This window comes from Helicoverpa zea, chromosome 19 (genome assembly GCF_022581195.2).
Source record: "Helicoverpa zea isolate HzStark_Cry1AcR chromosome 19, ilHelZeax1.1, whole genome shotgun sequence".
In the NCBI taxonomy this organism is placed as follows: Eukaryota; Metazoa; Arthropoda; class Insecta; order Lepidoptera; family Noctuidae; genus Helicoverpa; species Helicoverpa zea.
The window spans coordinates 2,577,339-2,604,195 of record NC_061470.1 but is presented as its reverse complement, the minus strand read 5'-3'; the positions used below and the strand labels follow the sequence as shown (position 1 = coordinate 2,604,195).

At 35.8% G+C, this 26,857-nt stretch overlaps 2 protein-coding genes and 1 long non-coding RNA gene across 5 annotated transcripts; 2 read left to right on the top strand and 1 right to left on the bottom strand.

Annotated features, from left to right (window-relative positions):
* The first annotated feature begins 2,124 nt into the window (after window positions 1–2,124).
* Window positions 2,125–8,858, top strand: LOC124639451 (alpha-tocopherol transfer protein-like). Its single transcript, XM_047176820.1, has 6 exons — window positions 2,125–2,486; window positions 5,450–5,606; window positions 6,637–6,754; window positions 7,156–7,290; window positions 7,610–7,823; window positions 8,415–8,858. Exons 1-6 carry the CDS (start codon window positions 2,324–2,326, stop codon window positions 8,567–8,569), a joined length of 942 nt encoding a protein of 313 aa, XP_047032776.1. The 5' UTR covers window positions 2,125–2,323; the 3' UTR covers window positions 8,570–8,858.
* Window positions 8,645–10,177, bottom strand: LOC124639454. Its single transcript, XR_006985468.1, has 3 exons — window positions 10,096–10,177; window positions 9,141–9,306; window positions 8,645–8,916 (listed from the first exon to the last, which is right to left on the bottom strand). It is a non-coding gene; the product is annotated as an uncharacterized LOC124639454 (long non-coding RNA).
* A 4,953-nt stretch (window positions 10,178–15,130) lies between these two features.
* On the top strand, window positions 15,131–26,765 carry LOC124639450 (alpha-tocopherol transfer protein-like). 3 transcript variants are annotated; one of them, XM_047176818.1, is made up of 7 exons: window positions 15,131–15,246; window positions 21,079–21,315; window positions 23,326–23,485; window positions 23,994–24,114; window positions 25,306–25,440; window positions 25,931–26,144; window positions 26,595–26,765. In XM_047176818.1, exons 2-7 carry the CDS (start codon window positions 21,147–21,149, stop codon window positions 26,747–26,749), a joined length of 954 nt encoding a protein of 317 aa, XP_047032774.1. In that variant the 5' UTR covers window positions 15,131–15,246; window positions 21,079–21,146; the 3' UTR covers window positions 26,750–26,765. The 3 variants fall into 3 exon arrangements, with proteins under 3 accessions (XP_047032774.1, XP_047032775.1, XP_047032773.1); XM_047176819.1 differs by having other exon boundaries at window positions 15,141–15,242; XM_047176817.1 differs by lacking the exon at window positions 15,131–15,246 and adding an exon at window positions 20,071–20,683.
* The last annotated feature ends 92 nt before the right edge of the window (window positions 26,766–26,857 follow it).

The following is a 26,857-nucleotide window of genomic DNA, read 5'->3' as shown; positions in this document are numbered from 1 at the left end:
ACATCTGAGGCTGATGACGGGGAGTAGCGACCCCGCGGGGCTATATATACTGAGTTCTCCAGGGAGAGTATACTGTCCCCCATCTCCGGCCGGTTGGAGTGAACCATGACGGGGGTAGGTCTCACGCCTCTGGCTTGGCTTGGCCATCCAGAGTGGAGTCGCTAGAGCAGGATTAGTAGCCCTGCTCGGAGGGTAGGTGCCTCATGGTAAGCACAGGGAGCGCGTAATCAGCGTTTAAAGTCCACCGAGGTATCCTCACCCTACAGCCGCTCATGTACCTGTTGCCCTCTTGTTGCTATTCAGTGTCTGGTTCCCGGGGGCCCAGTAAGTGAGGTGGCAAGTCTCCACCTGCCATTTTTACATGTAGCTAATACATTGTCATCCACTAACATCCCATCACAATAGCCCAAGTACTTTTCCTTCATAGTTAGCAATAGTTTAGCACAGAACCGGGGATTGTCTTTTTTAACGACGTCCACCGGGGATTGTCCTTGGGTTCATGTCTATAGTGTATAAAGGGATAATCGTCGGTTTTGTGTCACAATTTCATTAAAGTTGTCTCAAAGGGCTTCAGCGTGTTGGCTTCGGCCCCCACGTTTGCCTCCCAAAAATTCGGAACTCTGTAGTCCAGAGGTCTGGAAGAGACATACAAAAGAATAATGAGATATAACGCAACAAAGTCGGAGAGTGGGGGCTCGTGACGCCACGTCTAGGTATGTAAAATTTGTACTAAGCAGTGACTTAACATGAAATTCAAGCGTGTTGTATCTTCGTTATTATTTGTTTGTGAGAGAGAGAAAAGAAAAATACGTGTCCATTATTTTAGGGTTATCTAAAAGACGGACTAATTACTTTTTTTTGATTCGCCATACCTATTTCATAACATTCATTTCTATACATTTCAAGTTTAGTATTGCTCTTGAAGTTCCACATCAGGTGTTCCAGATCTTCGATGTTTATACGTCAATAGAGAGTGCTTATCAGATTGAACCACTTTTGCTAAAACGTCTTATCTTCATATGCTATAGTCTAGCTGGGCCCCTGGAGTTCCACAACAGGTGTTTTAGATCTTCAATTTGTAGAAGTCAATAGAAAGTGCTTATCAAATTGAACAACTTTTGCTAAAACATCATACCTGTATATGGTACAGAGAAGCTGGGCTCTTGGGGTTCCACATCAGGTGTTCCAGATCTTCAAAGTTATTATCTCAGCTGAAAATGCTCATCACATGAAACAATTTTTGCCATGGCACCATTTTTGTATCTCTTATAGTTTTGTTGGTCTGTTGGAGTTCTGCATCAGGTCTTCAAGTTTCGAAGATAAATTATAGCCTATATGTTGACCAGGCTTAATACTGATACAACAAAGAAAAAATCATTGAAATCCGTTCAGTAGTTCGGAAGATTAGCGTGTACAAACAAACAGACATACAGACATACAGACAGAATTTTTTTTTTGGATTTGTGCTCTATTACTGTTTCTAAACCCCACCCAATTATTATTTTTTTAATATATTCAATGTACAGACACAGTTTTTTTACAGATTTATTATATGTATAGATATAGATTATTATATGTATAGATTACCCATTAAATTCAATTTTCTTAATAGGCAAAACATAAAATGTACAAAGTACTTATGTATCTAATCGTAGCGAAGATGATAGTTTTATTAAACGAATTAATTGCTGGAAATGAGTCTAAATATTATATTTACATGAAAAATAATACAATTTATCCCGACAATAAATTAAAACAATTTTATTTATTAAATTATTAGATGATTTTGGGTATCGTATTTTAGTTTTCCATTGAACCATTGTTTTTCTTATTGGTTTATTGATTTTATGTAGTTCAATGTAAATGTATAGAATGTATTATGTATTAAAAATATTTTAAGAAAACTGTTCTAGTTGTTATTTAATTTAATTATGAAAAATAATTTGAGGTAAAAACATATCAAGCCATCTAAAGGCATTTTAATAAATTTATGTAATCATAATAATTTTATTTATTTCCACAAATCAAATAATAACTTACCAATTAAGTTTTATTCATCATTTATTACAGAACCCTAAAGTTAATTATAAACCAGGCCTTAAAGCTTATAAATGCAAGTCTGACTCAATAATAACCCAGTTACTTTCCGACGTTCGATAACTGCAGTTACTACAATTATAACAAAAAACATTTAATTTTAAACTTTAATAAATAAATAAATTTAATTATAAAATAAAATAAAAGACAATAATTGATAATAATTTAAAATAAATTCCCATCTATTACAATTTAAAATATTGTAATAGTTTATTTAAATTTAAAAATGGAATCACAACCAGAAAGTCATCTTTTAAAATTACGTAAAGATACCAAGGAGAATGTTAGGAAAATATATAATTTGGACAAGCCTGGCAGACTGGAAGAAGCCATCAAAATATTGCAGCACTGGATTCAGAAGCAAGATCATATCCTCAAGAAGGATTGGAGTAAGTTATTTTTCATATTAAAAATAATTTGGACTAACATTTCTCAATAAAAAAATGAATTATATAGCACGCTTTTTTATCTATGTAGCTATAAACTCTATCCAAATTGATATTACAGTAGCGGTTTTATCGCGGTTTTACTTGATAAAATATAGCTTATGTAGTAGGGAAGAGCTTTCCAACAGTGAAAGATTTTTTTAAACCGATACTAGTACTTTTGGAGCACATAGGTACTAAATCCTCTTTATTTATTTATTTATTTAATATTTCTGCACATTTTGTACAAGGGCGGACTTAACGCCTTAGGCGTTTTCTACCAGTCTACCTTTGAATCCTCTTTATTTTACAAGTATAGATTATATAGATATTCCCAAGGATTCAACATCTTAAGTTATTTCAAACTAGCTTTTGCCCGCAACTTCGTTCGCGTGGAATAGTGACTACCAGCAGATTTTTGATTTGACCAATAGATGGCGCTATATGTCCGGAATATTTTTTTTTTTTTTTTGTAATAAAAACTATCCTATGTCCTTTCTCAAGTTTCAAACTATGTCTGTACCAAATTTCACACAAATCGGTTCAGTAGTTTAGGCGTGAAGAAAAGACAGACAGACAGACAGACAGAAAGACAGACAGACAGACAGACAGAGTTACTTTCGCATTTATAATATTAGTTTGGATGACCTCAGAAGTTCCTGTCTAAAAGGGCAACTTCTAAAGACAAAATAATTATAAACGTAGGTTGTAGGCGAGTAACTGGGTTGACGAGGTCAGATAAACAGGTGTTCCATGTTAAACACTAGTACTCAGTTGCATCTACGGCAGATTTCAATAAGCTATCTATCTTTTGATTTTCTAACTGGAGATTTTAATTTGACATTACTTTTATGTAAGAATTCTATCTTCGGCTGTTATTTGAAAATTTTGCCAGTGGTAACGGGTGGTCAGAAGCCAGTAGGTTTGACAAACAGTCATTCCTAGGGGTATTGAGTTGCCCGGGTAACTGAGGAGGTCAGATAAGCAGTCGCTCCTTGTAAAACACTGGTACTCAGCTGCATCCGATTAGACTGGAAGCCGACCCAAAAATAGTTGACAAAAGGCTTGGCATATGATAAAGAATTATATCTCTAGTAAGCGCAACCACCATTAGATATGCTATTGGAAGCCACTGTTGCACTGAGAGCCGATTAAAACGTAGAAATTGGTTAAGCAGACAATAGGGTACCCTATTGTCTGCTTAACCAATTTACCAATTTACTACCTTGTTACTAAGGGAGAAGATGCAATGATTTTAATCAATTTGCACCTAGCAGCCTCGTGTATCATATCAGATAAAATTGCTCAGATTATAATCACTACGAACATGTCGAACAAGATTATAATAATTACAGTTACGTCACATCAATGACGATTGGACCGTTAACTCTTGCAAAGAAGTTTTTCCTTTTAGAAAATAATTACCGGTCGTGTTAACTAGGAGGTCGTAGTTATTTTCGCATTTACCTCGCTTTATTTAACTGTGATAAATAGTTTAGCTGGAAAATGCTATTGAGTGGTTTTTATGTGATTTTCTTCGATTATTAACGGCGCTTTCACACTAGTAGTAATTTTCCTTGTAGTCGTATAAGCGCATTTACGCGGGACATGTAGGTACCGATCGCGAGAAAAAATTCGTTCGTACTTACAATAAAAAAGTGCTCGAATGATTTTTATTTCTAGACTTCAGCTGATAAGTCTAGAGTCACCAAAAGTGACTCTTAGGTAGGGCTGCCATCTCGAATTTCGCCAAACCCGGACAAACATTTAAAAAACCCGGACATTTGGCGTAAATCACATTTTTCCCCCGAACGAGTACGATTTTGTTTAAACAAAATAATACCTAATTTGTAATCCATTTACTATTAACATATACTTAAATTCAATGAGGTGCTTCCTTACATGAAAAGTGTCCGGTTTTCCCGGGACACTTCATGAAACCCCGCCCGGACGGCCCCCGGACGGCCTCCAAAAGAGGACAAATCCGGGGAAACCCGGACGGATGGCAGCCCTACTCTTAGGTATAATGATGGGTCCATGCGATACCAAGTTCGCACAGAATTTTCTAGAATTTTGTCTGCGCAACAATTTTTGTATACAAATGCCTGAGCCAGTGATAAGTTTGCACATACATACATCTTGACATCATACTTTCACTCAGACCTCAGATTTTTGCTCTGTATCCTGTGGACCTAGCATTACTCAAGATCGGACTTCATCATCATCATTATCATCATCTCAGCCATAGGACGTCTACTGGTGAACATAGGCCTTCCCCTTAGATCTCCACAGATACCTGTTGGAGGCGACCTGCATCCAGCGTCTTCCGGCGACCTTTATAAGATCGTCTGTCCGCCTTGTTGGTGGACGATTTTACCTTTTTTACTGGTATTAATTACCTTATCACAATGATGAATGATGATACAAGGATGTATGGCGTTAGTCCTACATTGCACGAGTGGCTTCCCTGGCGACTGGCAGGCTGTCTAAGAATATCTCTGTTCTCATTAATGTTCTTGCTCTATCATGTTGTTATCATTATTATTTCTTTTTTCTTTTGCTTTGTATAACTTGGTTTGTTTAATTTATTAACTTCTTAAAATAGTTTGTATAATAATTTTCTCTTATAACTTCCTAATTCAACTTGCATTGTATAACTTTCTCAGAGTCAACCCAAAAAATATTGTAAGCATTTCTTTTTCACGTTATTATCGTATGTATCAATACATACAAATTGTAACACCTATTATGTTTTTAAAAAGAGTAACCATGGAGTTTCTTGCCCGTTCTTCTCCATAGGAAGCTACTTTTGGAATGGGCAACTAGAATCAAACTTATCTATAATTTTGACGTTCATAAGTGCTTGTAAAAGCCCACATGAAATAAATGATTTGATTTGATTTGATTTGATATCAATTGTTCTCCAGATGCAGATTATTTGGACAAAACGTTAATAGCCAGTAAAGGTTCCGTGGAAAAGGCTAAGAAGCAGATAGACAGGTTATGTACCATGAAGACATTGATACCTAAGTTCTTTGAAGTAATCAATGTCAAGAAGGAATTGCCGACCATTTTGGATTTGGCGTAAGTTAACTAGTACTAATTTTGGTTTTATATTTAGGGTATTCATTTATAACATACTCATTGTCAAAATGACTTAAAAATATAAGCAACTATATAAAATCAGATACTTATTCAACGTCAGAAGCCGTCATTCGGATTTGATAAAACTCTGACAGACAGGTGACAAGGCTTGTTTGGTAATTATTTTCTTCTCGAATGAACTGCAGGTTCACAGTTTCTTCTTAGTTCTTACTTTGCCTATTGCATGATAATTTCGGCGAATGGATGCCAAACTGGCATCATCCTCCTGCCCTTATCCCAATTTTATTTGGGGACAGCATAACATGTTATTTTCTTCCAAGATCTTCTATTTGCCATCATCTCACGATTAACATTCTTTCTAACCATATCGACACATAATCCATTTATTGTTTACTAGCTTTCCGCCCGCGGCTTCGCCCGCGTGGAATAAAACAAATTGTACGTCATCCCTCGGGAATTCCTCATTTTCGAGGATCCATTATCGTATCATTTAGCTTCTAAATTTATATGTTCATATTCGTTTGCAATATATAAGTAGATGTAAAAAAAAACAGTTTAGACGATTAAACAAATTGTACATCATCCCTCGGGAATTCCTCTTTTTCGGGGATTCATTATAGTATCATTTAGCTTCTAAATTTACATGTTTATATTCGTTTGCATGTTTATATTACCTTGTTTTAAACGACACACAGCGCCATCTACAATCCATCCATCAAGCAAACAATATTTTTGTTTTCCCTCGGGAATATCTATTTTTTCGGGATAAAAAGTACCCTATTATTTAATCCGGACTTCTAACTTTACGTCTGCAAAATTTCAAAGCAATCGGTTCAGTAGTTACGGCGTGAAAGCGGAACAAACAAACAAACAAACAAACAAACTCACTTTCCGATTTATAATATTAGTAAGGATAAGGATTTCTTTGGTCATCCCTTACCAAATTATTTATCTACAAGTAATTTATACGTATTTTGCATCTTCATATATTTTTTATAACAATTTACAGGATGGTGATGCCGCTCCCGACACAAACAGAGGAATATTACAGGGTGATTTTAGTGAAAATTGACACTAAAGAAATAAAACCTGAGTTCTTCATGATGTACTTTCAGTACTGTTTAAGTGTAAGTATATGGTACATAATTATTAAAGTACTATTAAACTATTCATATATATTAAACTATCAAACATATTTTTCTATTTCCTGCAGTTTCACACGTGTCATTGGAAACTACTTTTAGTACAAGGATAGCCTATGCACACCCAGACAATATTGCATCTTCAAAAACAGTGTACAAGTTTTTTAAATTTGATGTGTTGTAGTTTTCCTATTTAATGGCAACTCCCCCAAAAAATACAAGTGATATATGAGACGGACAATTAAACGTGCTCTCCGTATCTAAGGGAAACTCATTACCACATAGATGGTCATTCATCCATGGACCGCATATACCAAGCATTGGTTAGCCTTAACTGTAGCAGTAGGCACGAGCACCAGCTAATCTTAAAAACTTTGTATTTTCAGGTAGCCGAATACATAAAGACACACGACTATGCGAATGGATTCATTTTAGTCTACGACTGCAGGGAACTGAATTTAGCAGAAGTGATAACAAAAATCAGTACTGTGGAACTACAGCAGTTTATAACCCTTTTAATTGTAAGTATAAATATTTATCCCATAATTTCATTTGCATCCTGGCGTTTGACATCCACTGAGGATGCATAAAATACTTTAAAGACTATGTACAATATTTGACCTTACAAAATAGCTTCAAAATTTGACTTATTTGAAGTGAAAATTAACTTTACCGACCGTTAACTAAACTTCAAGTTATGGTTTTACCAAATTTAACTACATAGTTCAGCCATTTTACTTTTGACCTGATTTACTCCCATTTATCTATTTGTCAATCTCAATTTCAAATAGTTTTTAAATGGAAATAATTGTTAATTTTTTCTATATTTTATACTTACAGGAAGGTTACGGAGCAAGACTGAAAGGCATACACATAGTATCAGAATCAAAAGCGATAGAAATGCTAATTAATATAGTGAAACAATTTCTAAGCGAGAAGGTTGGTAACAGAATACATGTGCAAAGAAGCATAGAAGACTTACCTAAAGTTGTGCCGAAAGGAATACTGCCTGTGGAGTATGGAGGCAATGAGAAATCTATTAAAAAATTGCAAGGTAAGAATATTAATTACTTAATATAATACATAACTAACAAAACTGTCGGTGTTTGAACCAGTCTGAGACAAGAAAACATTTTGAATAATCTTTCTCAAATATAACAAAAGAGTTAAATCGACATCTGACATGTGTTTAAGAAAAAACACATAGATACAACATTTTCTTAATCACGAGACCGACGATTGACGTCTGTTCAACTTTTTTAAAATAATGAACAAAACTGTGTACCTATGCTTAGCGTGGTCAGTCCCAGGATCAACGATCATTATTTGAGGTCCAACAGGAAACTCTATTACCATTTGTTTTCGATAAGAAATCATCAAATAACTCCTCCTACGTCTCAAGGAACTGAACCCTATCTGTCCAGGGGCTACTATTAAATAAATCTCCATCTTACTTTCATTCCATATATTATGTAAGTATTTAATAAGTATTCGGGACAACTTTAATAAATACTGGTCTCTTCCGAATCCCCAAAAAGCAAGAATTTATTATTTATTATTATTTAATTTAGAATGTATTATTTTTTTTTTATTATTTTATGAATATGCAATACACATACCTTTATCATTATTTTATTTTTTACAGAGGAATGGCTGGAAGCAATAACTTCGGAAAAACACATGGAACACCTGAAAGTCATGTACAAAGCCTGCACGGATGAAACGAGGAGAAATGCTGGGAAGTTCAATGAAGAATACATGGGCATGCCCGGATCTTTTAGAAATTTAAGCGTAGATTAAGACATTTTTGACACATTAAAATTTTGTGTAGAATACCTAATATTGTTAAGAATTATATACTACTACTTAAGTTTTAAGATTAGTCCTAAATAGCCTTTATATTTCGTATCCATTATCGTTGTTTTGATGACTTTAATAATACTGTCAGTCCACAAAGCAGTGCTATTTAATAAAACAAATTATTTTTTAATATTTTTTGGCAAAAGATAAATAAAAAGTCCAAGAAAACATACCTGTACCTCCTCAAAAATTCAAAATAGGTTCTGATAAACCAGTACATAGATTGTAATAGTTGTTTTCCTTTGTTTCACCCATAACATCCTTCCTTCCCGTGGGATTCTTCCTTCCTGTACCAAGATAAAATATAAAAAATGACAACGTGGCTTTGTATGGGCAATAGAATTTTCAAAATCAGCCCCTAATCTAGAGATTGTCTGTAGGTCCTAACCTTACTGTTGTAAGTATGCTATAAATAAAAAGTAATATTTGCTAATTTCTAATAGTATAATAGTCAGCTACGAATTTAAGGAGCCAAAACACACCATTTGATTATAAAATGAATACCACTGACCTGAGGGCAGAATGCGATCCGTATGGATATCGATACTCAATGAGGATGGTCACGGTATTTGTGAACCGTGCGTGCTTCAGGCAATACCAATGATAATGCAATCTGATTCCAGTGGGGAAGGACAGTCTGTGTTGTGTGTAGGTCCTCTTTCTAACACTGCTGAATACTGGTGACATTATAATAATATAACTGGCCACATAAATATGATTTTGTTGTAAATTAAAGAAAGAAAGAGAAACCTTAATTGTCACAACAAAGGACAACCAAAGAGAGGATAAATGAGAAAAAACAATACACGATTGATCAAGTAGATGTAAAGAAAACGTAGGTTCCAAATTAAACTATCAGCCATCTGAATTAGATTTAGGTTGACGGTACTTTATCAATCATTTTTTTACAGCCAGTTTCTTCATCAAAAGTTAAAGCCAAAGTAAAAGTCAAAGTAATGTCTAAAGTAAAAGTAACGGTCAAATTCAATTTTTCTATTAGTTTTGCTGTCTCTTTAGCCTTGAAAAAACGAATTTGACCGTTACTTTTACTTTAGACATTACTTTAACTTTAACTTTTGATGAAGAAACTGGCCGTTAGTTGGCTAGATGTTATTGTGCATGCCACATAGATGTTACTTCAAGGATGAATACGAAAGCAAGATTTGTTTTTGTTTTAGCTAGTTATCATACTCGTGGATATAGGAATGAAAATAGTCGACGCAAATACCGCGTGTGCAGCTTATTGCTTTTAAAATAGTTGAGGCACTACATATCGAAATAATAAAATTCTTGCAGGGGCAAGAGGGGGAATAAATACTCAAAATATTTAGGTATATCAAAATTTATGCAATTCAGTTAATTATGAAATAATAGTGAAAATTATTGATTCGGTTTACTAAGAGAGTTACTACTTACGAGAAAAAAGTATTTAAGTAACAGCAACTTAGATAAGAGAAAATACTTACACAAAGATTTGTTCAAGAAATTATACATTTATGAAATAGTTTTCAACCTTACTAGTAACTGAACCATTATCCTTACTAACTTTGAAAATGAGACAGTAGCTTTGTCACTTTGTCTTTATAACAACTACTGAGACAGTCTAGCTAGATAATGAGAAGGGACATAATGACTTGGACGCTAATTGAAACGATCCTAAAATAGATAAATAAGTAATAACAAATATATATCATAAGCATCATCTAAGCAAGAAGCTCAATTACAGGACATAAAAGTAGACATTTATAGTGGTACCAAGCTTTAGAATAGAAGAACATTAAAACGGTTGCACAAGACGAAATTTATTGCAGCTACTCTGGATAGACTTTGAACTTAAGCCAAGGTTGCACGTGACTGTTTACATGTCTTAAGTTTATTATAGTCCACTGTGAAGTAAGTATTAAGTGCTCAGATGATCTGGTTACTACAGTTGATGAACATGTGATACATGGTTTCGACCTGTAGCTAGTTCTAGTAGATCAAACAACACGGGTTGTTTTTTTATGGGAGATCTCCAAATGACCCTAGCTGTGGGTGCAGCGTGAGGGAGTGTCAGACTCTTGCTGACTAAAACCCACCATGTTCTTTCTGGAACCTTTTATGTACCAGAGCCGCAGTATCTCATTCAATAATCCATGAAGAGTTACCGTGCTACTGCTACACAAAGGGCTACAGTAGAAACAAAGGTGGATTTTAGTCTCTATAAGTCTGACACTCCCTCACGCTGCACACACAGCGTGAGGTCATCTGCTGATTTCCCATCAAAAAAAAGAAACCCGTACTATTTGGTCTACCAGAATTAGTGGTCTAGTTAAAAAAAATTGTGATAGTGATTCATGATAAAGAAAAGTGGCGCCACAATTTCATCTTTCTTTGTATATGTGTCAAACGATAGTAGACAGATATATTATTTGTTAGACTAGCTGTTGCCCGCAACTTCGTCTGCGTGGGCAATATAGAATCGTCAAAATACTACTTATCCCGTAGGTGCATTCTTTCACGTGACAGTATAATTAGGATTAGCACTTAGCAGTCGCATAGATTCATTGATCAAGGTTGTGTTGTGGATGTGACCATTTATCTAAACAAAAGAAGTAAAGTTTGTGACGTTGTTCAGCCAATTTGGAAAATTATTACGTATGGTGCGTAAATAATTTTCACAGGAAACAGCTATAATCTATGTCTACATGCTCTGAGTCTGACAAAGCTGTCATTTGTACATTTTCTGCAGCTGCTGCGACTAATCAGAAGCCTGAAAGTCTGTCAGTCTTACCATAATATGGATATCGTCTTGTATAGTTGACTGGATTGTAGGTAGGTAGTCGCTCCAAGCAAAATATTGGTACTCAAACAGATTCGGTGACTGGAAGCCAACACCAACATAGTTGGGGAATAGCTGGATGGATGATAAAATGAGTCATCATCATCAGCAGGCGCATAGGGTAGGATAGTTTTTTGAGCACGCGGCGCTCGAGTTGCGTTCTTACCTCTTCGCTTGCTATCCCCGCCGCCCGCTAAACGCCTTAGCAGTTAAACGTCAAGGAGAGCGGCGCGTGCGCGCCGCGAGCGCGCTGCAAATGCCGCAGGGCAGCAAAACGCGACGCTCACGCAACGCAACGTGGGGGAGGCCTAAGCCGGGACTCCACCGAAATGTTTGCATTAGTTCACGAATAGGCAAAATGTACGTATCTGTGAGAGTCCACTTCATGTGTTCGTACTTGAAACCTGTAGTTTTGCCAAGATTTTCAGAATGTACGCTCGCAATTTGTCATTTCTTGGTGGAGCCAGCAAATCAAAAGAAACATAAGTGTTGTATACTGTGCGTCACTACCGCACACCGGGAAAATTTCGCTCTTGCGGAGGACGTTTATATACCATATTTTGTGTCACACATAAACAGGACGACAGTAAGTATCCACCGAAACACTTTCAAAGATCTGATGAACGAACAAATCGGACCTGACTTGGTCACCTGGGGCCAATCAGAGCTCTATGAAGTGATAATACGCTTTGGCTCCTACTGTTATTGTGGTTTCTGAAAATTTATTCACCTCATTCAACGATGAATGTAATTCTGATGGTACTATTAAGAACACTTGCTTAGCGCAGAAGCTGACGTTGGCAGGTCAACTCTTTTGACTTCTCGAATAGGATACCATTGGTTTTTGTGCAATGCACACCTGCAATGCATTCTGGATCAGGATAGGATATAGGTGGATAGGATTTGCAACAGAGAACAATTCTGTCTTTGTGATTAAATGACATCAAACGTAGTTTTATATAAAAGGTGTTTTTTAGGGTTTTTAGACTTGGCTGGGGTCTTACTGAGACTGTTCGTAATCGTGAACAGTGTATTTGCGATCAGAAGTTGAAAGTAAGCATGTCTCTGGTATGCGGCGCGTAATTTGTACGTTTTCAGACGCATAAAGCATTTTACGTGTGTATGGTATTAAATAGAGAGAGCTCCCATTTCTTATCTGCACTTTGTATCTGGGCTTGTTTTTAAAGCTACAGAATCCTACATTACCTTCCTCACGCTTAGCAGCGCTTGCGAGAGATAGATCCTCATTTCTTCTAGGATTAAGTTTACATATTTTGCATCAGAAAAATAATTAAGGTCTACTTAATACTACTCACTCAAAGTAATTTGTTTTAAGGCCACCACATTAGTGGAAGATAAGCTAAACTATGTTTATGAAAAAATCCTGATATGAACTCCATCTGTAACTTTAAATGATAATTAATTGTTCCACTAAAGTCATCATTTTTGACATAATGTTCAAAAAATAATTTAGATGGCACCGTTTTAAATTTGGCTGAGAACTATTAATTTTCTTTTCATCAAGGTAATAATTATAGTTGGATTTTGATGTGGCACGGCAAACTGACAAACATTATTGAAATGTCTATCGAAAAATTACACTACGTGTTAAAATATGGTGAATTACGGAAAATACACAACTCCATCTGTTGAAATAATAATCCTCTATAAAGAATGTATGGTAATATTGTAATTTACCACCTCGCTCCTTTGACCACAGATGGAGCTACTTTAACCTTGGCTAAACAAAATTTTCATTTTTTTTTTTTCTTCCGAAGTTACTTATAAAGGTGTGATTTTCTGTGTAAAGATTAATGATAGGCCGATCAACTAATATAAGTACAACATTCAAATGTAGAGTTTTGACAAATAGATTGCGTGTCGTTATATTTTACATCTTGAATTCACAAAATTAATCATATCTTTTGATAGAGTGAATCGATTTCGATGAAACAAAAACTAAGTAATACCCCAAGTTACGTAAAATTTTTGTATATAAGCATTGTCTGCATTTAATTCGTAGATTTTACGTGAATCCCGAACAAACAAACAGATAAACAGACAAACAGACAAACAGATAAACAGACAAACAGACAAAAATGACAAAAATGATGGAAATGGGTTCTGTTAGTTATCCTTTAACATGCTGGCTATTTTTTTTGTCAATTTCTTCAATGTACAAAAATTACTTTTCTACAGATTTATTATATGTATAGATTATATACTCAATCAGATTGTGAGAGTGAAATAGATAAGGCACCTGTGTCTAAATCAAGGCCACAGATTGGAGAATGTTAAGAGAGCATTTTATTTTTGATTACCTTCGTCACTGTCACTGAACATCCTTGGCAGTCGTTACGGGTAGTCAGAAGCCAGTAAGTCTGACACCAGTCTAACCGAGGGGTATCAGGTTGCCCGGGTAACTGGGTTGAGGAGGTCAGATAGGCATTCGCTTCTTGTAAACATGTTTGGGAAAAAGGCTCGGAGGATGATGATGACCTTCCTCATGGAATTCAGCTAGCCGATTAACAGCTTCAGCTGCTGTTCTTATATAAGGAGACTAAACAACTGCGCAGGACATAATTATTATAGTGCACAAGCATTACTCTCATAGCTCGATGGGACGGCAATCCGACCCAACCGGAAAGAGATCAGGTGCAGGACCGACATTTACGTGCTATTGTTTTACATATTATTGCATTGCCTATGTAAAATCTGGCAATACTAATGCATAGCCAGCATTTCTAATCAGTGTAACCAGAAATATAATATTTCAAGTTCAAAATAGAACTTTGGCTAAGTCCAACGTCTCGGTTCATTTGTGATTAACCCATAATTACTAGGCGACAATGATGATGAAAACTCATTTGTCTAAACTGATAATAACACTGTTTATTACAGGATTATCATGCAATTACATTGTCACTAATTGTTTTCAATCAATCTTAACTTACAGGGTACCATCAGTATTAATAATCATCTGTTCAGCGTTTTCTTGTGTTGGGTTCAGCTTTCAGTGTTACCAGGTGCAGCTAAAAACTAGAGTTTTATATGGATGACTTTACCCAGGGAACCTGATACCCTTTGTGAAACTTTTTGGTTTCTGACTACTTATTATAATTCTTGCTAAAGAAGTTTAAATGACAGCTGGGACCCACAAATTATTTTTCCATGCGAACCAGAGAACTCCGTTAAGATATGATTGGTCTACCTCGGACCAACAATAGAAGCCGTATGGCTGTCACTTAGCCACGAGACCCTCTCGAACTCTAGAGTAAATCGGTCTAGCGTTTTCCCACCTATGTTGGGGTCGGCTTCCAGTCTCAACCAGATGCAGTTGGGACCAGTGCGATCCTAATAGACCTTGGTAAGACTGATTGTCAGACTTACTTGCTACTAACTACCCTTAACGACTATCAAAGATGTTCAAATGCTGTCATTTGCGGTCGGGGCCCATCAGTTTATCGTACCTTCAGAGTGTAGAAAAAAAAACCTAAATTAACCTACGGAACCCCCATACAAAAGACGAAATAACCTCAAACCTTCAAACAATTTCCGTAAATATCGTAACACTACGTTTATGAAGAAACATGTAATAACGACAATCAACATAATGAACACTTGTCGAGATAATATTACAGGCAGATAGCTAATATAAACAAGTGGCTAGGCCGATTGTATCTGACTACCGAGTTTGTTTTTGTAAGACAAAATGTTGTGTATGTTAGCTGTTCTTTGTGAAGTGAAATAGGATTTTTTTTTTTTGTTTTATTTTTGGATCAAGATAATACTGTAAGTAAGTAGTGTATGTCAACTTCATAGTATGTGAATTCGTATTCAAATTAAAGTATCCAACTCCAAAAATATTTGAGTCTTGAGGATAGTCAGAAGCCAGTAAGTCTGACAACCAGTCTTACCTGGGGGTATTGGGTGGCTTGCGTATCTGGTTTGAGAAGATTAGATAGGTAGGCAAACCGTCGCTCCTTTTAAAACTCTGGTACTCAGCTGCATCCGTTTAACCCCGTGAGACTGGAAGCCGACCCCAACATAGTCGGGAAAAGGCTAGGCAGATGAATCCAACCGCTCTAAGTATGTAAACTTATTCTATGAACAAATGAATACCTTTATCATGATAATGTTTATTAATAGACGCCAACATTACACTTGTTTTTACGTACAAATAGCAAAAACTAAAGACAAAGATATTTATTTGATTGACGGCTTGAAAACTTCAAGTTCATTGCCCTCCGACACTGTCAAATAGGGCAATATACTCGTAATACATGAACATATGATTTAAAAAACAATATAAACGATTAGCTAAAAGTTAAAAAAAGATTGACATAAGTTTAACAATGTTTCTAAAAATAACTGATTCCTAATTCACTGCAAAAACTAATATTTTGATTAATAGTATTTCTGAAAACAAAATGACATAGTTTAAATTTTAATACGTTTTATACTTTCAATAGATGTAAATATTTTCTACCCAATGTTCCACATATGAACTTGAAGAAGCCATTGTGATGTCATTCTGTTATCAGATAACACCGGTGATCTGATAACAATGCTTCTGGTTTTAGTCTAGTCTAAGATCAGGTAGGTATCAGTGAGTAGTATCAGTGAAATTGAGGTAGAATAATTTATTATACCCAGATATTTTCAAAAAATATTCGGACTGTAAAATATGTAGTGTGAAATTGTGAAGTGTTTGTGAAGAAAATTATTATAGTGACGGATACCATATTCCAATGTGAATGGAATAGAAGAACCACTTGACTTAAATAATTCCTAAGTTAGTACCACGGCTCTGGTACACTACAGGCTCCAGAAGGATTACAAACAGGTTTTATTGAGTAAATTTTTGCCACTTTTTTCTCCTGCCCTTATCTCAATTTTCATAGGAGTGGGCGCAGCATGTTTTCTGCTTCCACACTCCTACACTATTCTCTCTGCCGTCATCTCACAAATGACATTCTTCATCGTTCAATATTCTCATACTTTTTGATGATGTCCAAAAAAACAAAAGAATAAATGTTGGCTCCGTCAGTTCTTTTGTGTATCTCAGTATTTTATGAACAGCCATTTTCTCATTAAGAGTTTATCCTCTTTTGAAGTATAAGTTCAATCTGTCTAGCCTTTTCCAACTATGTCGGGGTCAGTGTCTAGTTTAACCAGATTTAGTTAAGTGCAGCTGTGGTACTTTTCATAATTAGACTGGTGTAATTATCGACTGTTAGTACCTATAGCTTCCGTTTTACCGTCCTGAGTAAAATCCAAATCCAAACTAATATTATAAATGCGAAAGTAACTCTGTCTGTCTGTCTGTCTGTCTGTCTGTCTTTTCTTCACGCCTAAACTACTAAACCGATTTGTATGAAATTTGGTACAGACATAGTTTGAAACTTGAGAAAGGACATAGGATAGTTTTTATTACAAAAAAAAAAAAATATATTCCGGACATATAGCGCCATCTATTGGTCAAATCAAAAATCTGCTGGTAGTCACTATTCCACGCGAACGAAGTTGCGGGCAAAAGCTGTAAGTACTTCATAATTTACTCTACATTAATAACATTAGGTGTAAAGAAGAAAGATTTGATGGTACATTTTTTTGACATGAATAGGCTCCAAAACTACTTGACCGAATTGAAAAATATCACAATCCGCCCATTGCACATTAAACTCATTTATTTCAAAAAGTTTAACTGATTTATATGAATATCTTTTTTTTTGGATCTCGCCAAGCTAGAAATAATGGCGTCCACGGCCGATTTCGGCCACGGCGGCTGTTCTCACTTAAGGAGATCAGCCAGCTGCGCAGGACATATTATAGTGCACGAGCATTTGCGCAGACACAGGTGCACTCCCTATTCCTTCACTCTCATAACCCGATGGGACGGCATCCGACACGACCGGAAAGAGATCAGGCGCAGGACCGACATTTACGTGCTCTCCGATGCACGGGTGAATCAATCACCAACTTCCAGACTACGGGCTGCTTTGTGAAAGTTTAAGAAAACCCACAAAGCGATTTCGGCCCGACCCGGGAATCGAACCCGAGACCTCGAGCACAGCAGCCGCGCTTGCGACCACTAGACCAACGAGGCAGTCAAAGCTAAAAATAGTAAAAGCTAAAAGTAGTAAAAAGCTAGAAATAGTAGACACATGAATACCTAGAAATAGGTTAGCCCAAAAATGACCTTCTATTATAACTTGTTATATATAATAATGGTTTCTGTTGTATATGGATATAAACTTGACATCACATAACACATACTTATTACTACTTACGTCAATAATAATACCTTAGTCAAGTATTTAGAAATCTAAGGTTGTTTACAAACGAGTCATTTTGATTACCTGTATTATTTTATTTTAGTACCTCTTGACGTAAATTCGTGTAATTTTAGGAAAATATTTTTTTAAATGTCTTTGATATGACATTGTTTTGGTAACTTAATTTAAAAGAACCGAAATAAAACAAAAAATCATAAAAAAAAAACAAAGTTCACAAAAACAAACATGCAAAAAAATATATACCTTTCGGTATGTTGAATGTACTTATATTTGAAGTAAAAATCTAATTCCTATACATGGGAAAGCTTGTTATATTATTGGGGTTCAAGAACTGTATTTCTTAAAAGAACATAGGTAATTGTGTGCAAAAAAGTACCTACTATTTATTTTTGGGATTCGATATGTTCGTAGATTGGCAAAATGTGACTGACCAATGACAAATGTTTGACTAAACTGTTGAGAATAACTAAAGTACATAATATAGTTTTAATATAAGTCAATAAAGTATTTAGAAGTGGATCATTTGCAAACAGCCAAAGAAGCCAATTAGATCTCTACTCAGTATATTATGAATGTACTTATGAATTCTTATCCAAAGAATTTATCACAAAGGTAATTAATCTTTGAAAAAAAAAAAATATTATGTCCCACTAAGTTTAGCAACTTCGGTTTATTTTCACATACAAAGTGGGCAACTGTAAGCGACTTTTGTGTCGCCGAAAATAAAAAATCCAAATGAATTTATTAAGTTTTTAAATCTCGATAATGAGTATGTATGTTATGGACCATGTGATTAATTCGGGCATTATAAATAATGCCCGAGCATTATGAATAATGTCTAGCTTTATCGGGCCAAGTGATTAATAACTATCTTAACTTCATTATTTATCACATTGCACGGGCATTATTATATTGCTACATGACAGTTGGGCAATTTGATAATAAAGCAAAAAATTGAAGTTAGTGACGAAAACGTATCCCACGTAACGGTTGCCCGGGTAACTGGGTTGAGGAGGTCAGATAGGGCAGTCGCTCCTTGTAAAGCACTGGTACTCAGCTACATCCGGTTAGACTGGAAGCCGACCCCAACATAGTTTGGGAAAAAGGCTCGGAGGATGATGTGACGAAAACGTATCGCTGCAAAACCGACTCCACGTAGTCTTGTCTGTCCTACCCCTAGAGTGCAATTCAAAACCGCGTAAGTGTGGAGGGGCGAGGCGGCCTGCGAGCTGAGGCGCAGGTAGTTTTAACGCTCGCCGACGCGGCTGAGGCTGGCCGGCTGAGCCGGCCAGCAAGCCGAAGCTGCGGCGGTGAGCGTGAAAACCATCTGCGACGATAAGCTCGCATGGGACCGCCGGAGCCCCGCAGCACCGGAGCCGTGACAGAAGCCATGCTTGCTGCATGTTGCTTGCTTACATTTTAAACGTACTGAGTTAAAAAATTAGAAGCTAAATAAATAAATTTTATGATGTCATTTAATAGTATTTTAGAAGTTTACTGTTAGAATGCATGCTACAAATTTAGATGCTAAAAAATAACCATCATGCGGAGTTGTATTTAGAGTGGTTTACTTAGAAGATAACGAGTGGCTGAGATAGTATTATTTAGATGCTCGTTAATTGTGGCTGACTTAGTAATTAAGAAGGCAACATACATTATTCGGGGCGAATAATTATATTAAAAAGGAGCCTGTTTAATAAGCACCCTTTAAATATGACTTTCCTTAACTTTTAAATGCAAAAACTAGTGGATTTTTAAGGCAGAAGTCCTTCATAATTAATCCAAATCATGAGGCTGATTATTTAAGTGGTTTAATATTTAGTTAATTTTAAATTAAATGGCAATAACAATAAAAAATTGAATATAAATATGTTATTACGTTGCTTGTATTACTTTGCCCAAAAGGTCATGGGCAATATGTATAGTGCCCGGTCAATTTGATTAATTGAATAATTATTATCAAATTGCACTCTCATATTGGGCATTTTTCATAATGACCGGGCATTATGTATACTGCTCAATTTATCACTTGGTCCATAACATGTATAAAACAACATCAACATAGTAAAATAAAAATAGATATAAAGTTATTTCTGAGTTTAATGCAACTTGGTACCCAAAATATTCTTTGTTAGTCGCGAATCATCCAACGAGCTGTATTGTGTATCATTAATCAGTCTGCACCCGTGTATGTAGTGTCTACCGTCTCACAATATGTACCGACGAATTTTAAGAAGGCATCTACATAGGCGTTAAAAGCGCATTTACTATTGTTGTTTTTTTATTGTATGCCATTAAATCTATATCTATTGTATGCCATTAAATCTATATCTCATGTGCCTAGCCTTTTCCGAACACTATTTGCCACGACCTCTTCATGAAACTATGGACGACATTAAAATTAAGAATTGTACAGAAAATTATTTTTACGATGAATCGCATTTTACGCAATAGATCTCCATTTTTAACGTTATTTGTAAGCTCATTCTATTACTTTACAGAATTAGTAATGTCGTGTAAGGCTAATATTATTTCCGGGCTGCAGGATTTTCCGAAAGATTTACAGACCCTGGTATTTAAAGGGCTTAAGAAGGAACATGATGAGTTTTAGTTAGTAAGAGTCTGACGCTATCTCACGCTGCACCCACCTCGGAATTTGACACCAAAAAAATTGGCCTGTATTATTTTTGAGTTTGTGAAATTGCTTCCTCAAAATAAAATTACAAATTATATTTAAGTTTACAATAAACGACTGACTGTCGTAATTTAACATTTGCTACTTAAGACGACAAAAAGTTGCGTCAAGTCAGTTTCAAAATCTCTTAGTTTGTAGCAAACCTTATTTTACCTTATAATCGTTGTGGTACATGGTTAAACGTTGTATAATGTAGTCAGTCTCAAATGAACCGATCATAAGACAGAACGTTGGTTAAGGTTAGTGAATTAATTATTTTCTATTCTTACTGTGTTAAAAGTCTTTAAATTAAAACAATGACTTAATAATAAAAAAGATTTTGTCATGAATCAATAGCAGAAAAAAAAACAGTATTTGTGTATCTTGGATTTGAACAAGTTCAATTTAAAATGTTAATCTGTGAGCCTCCAATTAACACCAATTTGTAACAGAAAAAATATATACCGCACTCCTTAAAGTAGTACAAATAGATACCTGTGTATTTTAAATGAATAATGTGTTCTAAAATCTGAGAAAATTGTATCGAAATTGTTAACGAGTTTTTTTTTTATTATGATGACAAATTAATCTTACAACCAACTTTTACCCAGCAGTAGTCATCATACCTCTAATATTACACTAATTTTCATTGCAGAGCCAGTACCTCAAAAAACTGAAGACCAAATTAAGAAGCTTACCACCAATACCACCATTTCTTCAAACATGGATGATATAATAGAACCAGAAAGCCAACTAGTCAGATACGGACCACAAGTAGTAGCAGATATAAGAAAGGAAAATAATCTAGATAATAAACAAAATAGAGAGCAAGCTATCGCTATTATAGATAAATGGTTGCAGACACAGGAACATTTAATTAAGAAAGATTATAGTGAGTATAACAGTTATCATTATTTTTATATCAGCAGCTGAGCTGCTTGGTTTCGGAGACCCAGGGCTGACTGTGACTTATGCAGATCGGTGTTCGATTCCAATATCGGGCAAAATCTGATGGTTCAGAACTGTCACAAAGCCATTCCCATGCCCTTAAGGGTACGTAAAGCTGGGCATTGTAATATATGTATCGAATTTGGCCCGAAATGGTTCGTGTAATATAACCCACGGCCGGTGTGTCGCTTTTTTTGCTCGAACTTGGCGGACACACTGCCGTGTGTCTAGATTAGTCTTCGATTGTTACACAGTCGCAGTCGTTGATACAATTCCATACCAGCGACTTTCAGGTGGATTTGACAAAAGTATGGCACTGGCTTGTTTGGTGATTAAACCTGCAAGTTGCCCTAGTTAGTTTTATAGTTTTCCACGATTTTATTGTATTGATTGACCTATTGTTGGAATAAATAAAAATGGGAGAATTGAGGAATACCTTCATGACAATCTAATTCGCAAATCTCTGTCAGGTTGGCATATAGGAGTGCTAGAAAAGAATAAAGCCATATTATTTCTTTGACCATTCGTGATTCTAAAGTATAATTATACCGTTATTTCATTCTTATGTGTCATTTACTGTGTTAGGGTCAACTAATTGTTATACTTTGACTTTTTCCTCAAAACTTGACTTCAGCGTGTTCTTTAAACGTTTATGTAGTTTATGTTGAAGATAATTAGTATGTGGTTAGGACAATTATCAAGTATTTATGTATTTTGCACGTAACAGGCTGTTTCTAGTATATGGTTTACTAGCCATTTTCGCGCGGTTTCACCCGCGCCCTGTGGGTACTACTGCCCGTGTAGGGATAAAATGTAGCCTATGTTACTCGTGAAGAGTATAGCTGTCCAACAGTGAAAACATTTTTAAATCGGTTCACAACTTTTGGAGCACTACAAACAAACAAAAAAAAATTTCTTCACTAAATCACTATTGGAGTATTGATAACCATAATTTAACTAATTTAGTAGTCCAGATTTTATTCAAGTTTCATGGAATTCTGCTCATTTATTTACTAAAAAAAGATTGACAGACAGGCAGATTGCATTTTAGTCAGATGTGGATTACAAAATTGAAGTCTACAGAACCCTAACTATTGTCTGACATTACAAACAGTTTTTTGTACAAAACTACAATTTACGTGTCACAACGTGTTATTACTTAGTTTACGTAAAAAAAAAACTTGTTTTTCAAGGCTTGCAAAAGTATTATGAAGTTAGTTGCCAACGTAATTAAATATGCTTGTACTTTACAATTTCTCATTTATGTTGTTACCAAGTGTTTCATGAAAATAAAAAAAATATTATAATTTTATCTTTTAATCTCATGTCATTTAATTTGGACACATAACATAGAGGCTTTCTGCATGAAATTTACAATCTATTTACTAGCAAACTGCCATGCGTCCTGTACTCTGAGTGCGGTTTTGATTCTATGTAATTTACCAATGTAGCTTTTCTAAATTAATACTTGCCATGTGTAGCTATTCCCAATAATCCATACGTTGTTTTACTTACTAGAGACAATAATTTGTGTGGGCCTAATAAAATTTACTATAGTTCGGCCATTCAGAGAATGCGTTCCTGACACGTCGCGATTGAACTGACGACGTAACTTTGCAATGGCGTTGCAGTTACGATAAAAATATTTTTGCTGGTTGTTTACCGTTTTAACAATTGAGGAGCATTAAAACAACATTATTATATCAATAATCAATGAATGTTATTACGTCGTCAGTTCAATCGCGACGTGTCAGGAACGCATTCTCTGAATGGCCGAACTATACTAGGGCCCATGCTTGCCGATGAGGGCGAGCGCGAGATACAGGAACGGAGCCCTTGAATTAAAAAGTCTGAAATCGCCAACCCTTGCTTTCTCAACGCAATCCTGCAGCCTGCAATGGGATAGTAAGATTTTAAAGGCATATAGTGATGATTATTCTTTTACTATTTCCAGATAAAGCCTACATAGAAAGGTGTATAGTAACGAGCAAAGGTTCCCTAGAACGGGCGAAGACACAAATAGACAAAATGTGCACCTTTAGAACATTGATGCCGAAGTATTTTGATACCACCAACCTCATGGAGAGCGAGATAGCTAGAATGTTGGATAGAGGGTAAGTTCACCGCCTATTTTTAACCTTTACATACATAACTAAACCAATATTATACTCTATGTCTTGAATAATAAAATCGCCGGTCAATGAAAACCAATTTTAGACCGATTAGTTTTGATTTGACAAGGATCCCGAATGCCTTGTTAGTTCTAGTCACGCCTACCGTACGTTACCTTATCTACAAGAATACGATTGACCTACAAGAAGACGATTGACCTATATCTTCTTATGGCTTTTCCGGTCATCTTTCCTTTCTCGGTTATGTAGTTTATCTACATATGATAAACGTAGCTGCACGTAGGCAGTACTTGAGGCAATGTGCGGTGTGGTATTTTGCTGAAAATTTTGTGCAGGCGCCCTCAAAGCTTTAAACTTTGGTAGATTCTCTTTCGAATATGATTATATTCCACAATAGCACATTCCGTTTTTTTTTGAGTCTACGTTTCTGGACTGTGAGAGATGCAGAAAATATTCTTGAAAATAATTTTATATTTTTTTTCTTTTCCAGTTACTTTGCTCTCGTGCCGACTCTAACAGAAGAATACCACAGGGTAGTCATCGTGAAAGTGAGAGCGGACTCTGACATTAGCCAAACTGACTACAATTTGCTATTCAAATTCTTTGTCATTGTAAGTATTTTTAACCGACTTCCCAAAACGGAGGAGGTTCTCAATTCGTCGGGATCTGTTTTTTTTTTTTTTTTATTTTTTATGTATGTTCACCGATTACTCAGAGACGCCTCGACCGATTTGCAAAATTTTTTTTTTGTTTGATAGGGTTTACCTCCCAGGTGGTCCCATAGTCACCAGGTCAGGATCTGATGATGGAAACCCTGAGAAATCGAGGGCAACTTTCGAAAATCGTAGGCATACGTAGGGTAAAAACTTGACACTAAGGCGCATGTCTGATAACACTATGCAATGGTGAAGGCTTGGTGCTGACCTGATGATGAAGACCAGAGAAGGTCGAGGGAACTTGAACAATGAATGTGTAAAAAACTACCTCGTGTTTGGGCTTATTTTGTTCATATTGACGAGACCTTTGCAACAGTGAAGGTTTGAAGCTGACCTGATGATGGAGACCAGCGAAGGTCGAGGGAACTCGACAATTGAATATGTAAACTACCTCGTGCTTGGGCTTATATTGTTCGTATTGATGAGAACTTTCCACTGCGGATATGACATGCGGATAGTGACAACTATGCTTGTCACTGAAAAGCTAAAAATAAAAAACTTTTTACAAAAAAATAAAACCGACTCCCAAAAACACTGAAAAGCAAAAAAAAAACTATTCTTAGGTGCATCGGCCTAGAAGTCGGTGGCGTTATAAACTTAGTTACATCCATTAGACACCGACTTCTAGGCCGATGCACCTAAGAATAGTTTTTTTTTGCTTTTCAGTGTTTTTGGGAGTCGGTTTTATTTTTACTTCTAATTATTTTGTTTGCCCTACTGAGTTTGTAAATCGTGATACCCTCCTAAACCGAAATCCCAAGGATAAGTTTACTGGTTTGATAAAAAGCCAGACCAACCAATATCACGGATACCAATTATTTGCGGGGAGTGTTTTGCGCCATTTCTTCTTCCCTGCGAAAATACATGAGGTGAAGAGTATACGTTTCGGGAAATCTCTTTAATAATGACGTTCAAAAAGTGCCGTTTAGTAGCCAAGGTTGAATAATTGATTTTGAGTTTAGAAACCTAGACTTTAGAGTATGAAATTACCAATCCACAACAAAAAAGTACTAAGAAATGGCATATGTTCATATAACCTTTAATATTCGATAATTATTAATGATTTATCTTATAAAACTGTTTCAGACAGCAGAATACCTGAAGTCAAATGACTACTGCAGAGGATTTACCTTAATTGGAGATATTTTCGATACCAGTGCAGCCGATGTTCTGTCGAAACTCAATTTGGTTGATTTGCAGCAGTTCATACCAATCATAACGGTAAGTGGGAAGGAATAAGTATCAATACTCAACTCAATGTTTAGTCTACTTCTAGTTCGTGAACACATATATTCCCAATCCAAATAATACTGATTTCATTATAAACACTAAATATATCAATCATATCGGCCTATTGCTGTCCATTTGGGAACAGAAGCCTCTCTCAGCGAACACCAATCCAGGAGGCTTGGCATTATACCATTTAAATATAACAAAATCCACGTTAGTCTCAAAGCCTAGCTGCGGGTTGTTCGAAAGCTGCGGGTTGTTCGAAAGAGATATCGCGGCCCTGGTACATAAAAGGCCTATGACGGAACACGACGGTTTTTAGTCAGTAAGAGTCTGACACTCCCTCACCGCTGCTAACCCACAGCGGGAGGGGTCATTTGATGATTTTTTACGTCGTCGAAAAAAAAAAGTCTCAGAGCCTTTGCATAAAAAGTCTTTGCAAAAATATCATTGTGTACTTATATTTTTTTTACCTTTACAGGAAGGCTATGGCACAAAAATAAAAGGCATAATATTCCTAACCGGGTCCAAGTTTATTGATGGCTTCGTGAAGATCGTGAAGCCGTTCTTCTCAGAGAAGATAGCAAGCAGGATCCATGTGGCTTCTACCGTAGAAGGATTGAAAGAGTTCCTGCCAGTGGATATTCTGCCTGAAGAGTATGGAGGGAAAGAACAGTCGATCAAGATTTTGCATGGTGAGTTTGTTGTTTCAGAAGAAGTAAGTTTGAGTATTATTTTAAGAGCACCATGCAGAATTATTGACGGAGCTAAAATAAACAATTGGTTGACAGATTTATTTAGAACATTCAAACTTTTTAGTTTAAATTTTTTGGCCGTGTACCATTCTTCACCACATTGACTTATGAGTTCAATCAAACAAAAGGTTTGCAGTGCGCGGGGTCTCTAAATTCTCTATTGCTAAAAACTTAAAGTAAATAGTCTATAGTGATATCCATGTTCAATAGAAAAGGCTAACAAGTAGCATGCCTAATTGATGCAGCCAAGATTAAAGATATCAATCATAATTTGTATGAGGCAACACCAAAACAATTATCATAATGTAAACAATTCTGGTGTTAACTTTTTCATTGCTACCTAATTTTGACACATAATTTTCAATAAATTGAAATCTTATCTGCTTCCAGCAAATCTAGTCAAGTGCCTATCATCAGAAGCTCACCAGGAACTCCTAAAGGAGATGCATAAAGCCCGCACAGACGAGTCGAAGAGACAGCGTGACAAATTCAACGACCAATACATGGGGATGCCGGGGACCTTTAGGACATTATCTTTAGATTAAATTTATTTTTAAAATATGAGGCTGTTTTATTTTTATGTATGACGATTATCACTTGACATTGCAAACCACAATTTTCCTAGCCTTTTCGAAACTATGTTTTAATACACA

Excerpts from the sequence above, each read along its gene's own strand:
- LOC124639451 (XM_047176820.1), top strand. The coding sequence starts at position 2,324 with ATGGAATCACAACCAGAAAGTCATCTTTTAAAATTACGTAAAGATACC. Across the intron at positions 2,487-5,449 it reads TATCCTCAAGAAGGATTGGA|ATGCAGATTATTTGGACAAA; the intron begins GTAAGTTATTTT and ends ATTGTTCTCCAG. Across the intron at positions 5,607-6,636 it reads CCGACCATTTTGGATTTGGC|GATGGTGATGCCGCTCCCGA; the intron begins GTAAGTTAACTA and ends AACAATTTACAG.
- LOC124639450 (XM_047176818.1), top strand. The coding sequence starts at position 21,147 with ATGGATGATATAATAGAACCAGAAAGCCAACTAGTCAGATACGGACCA. Across the intron at positions 25,441-25,930 it reads AGTTCATACCAATCATAACG|GAAGGCTATGGCACAAAAAT; the intron begins GTAAGTGGGAAG and ends TTACCTTTACAG. Across the intron at positions 26,145-26,594 it reads GTCGATCAAGATTTTGCATG|CAAATCTAGTCAAGTGCCTA; the intron begins GTGAGTTTGTTG and ends ATCTGCTTCCAG.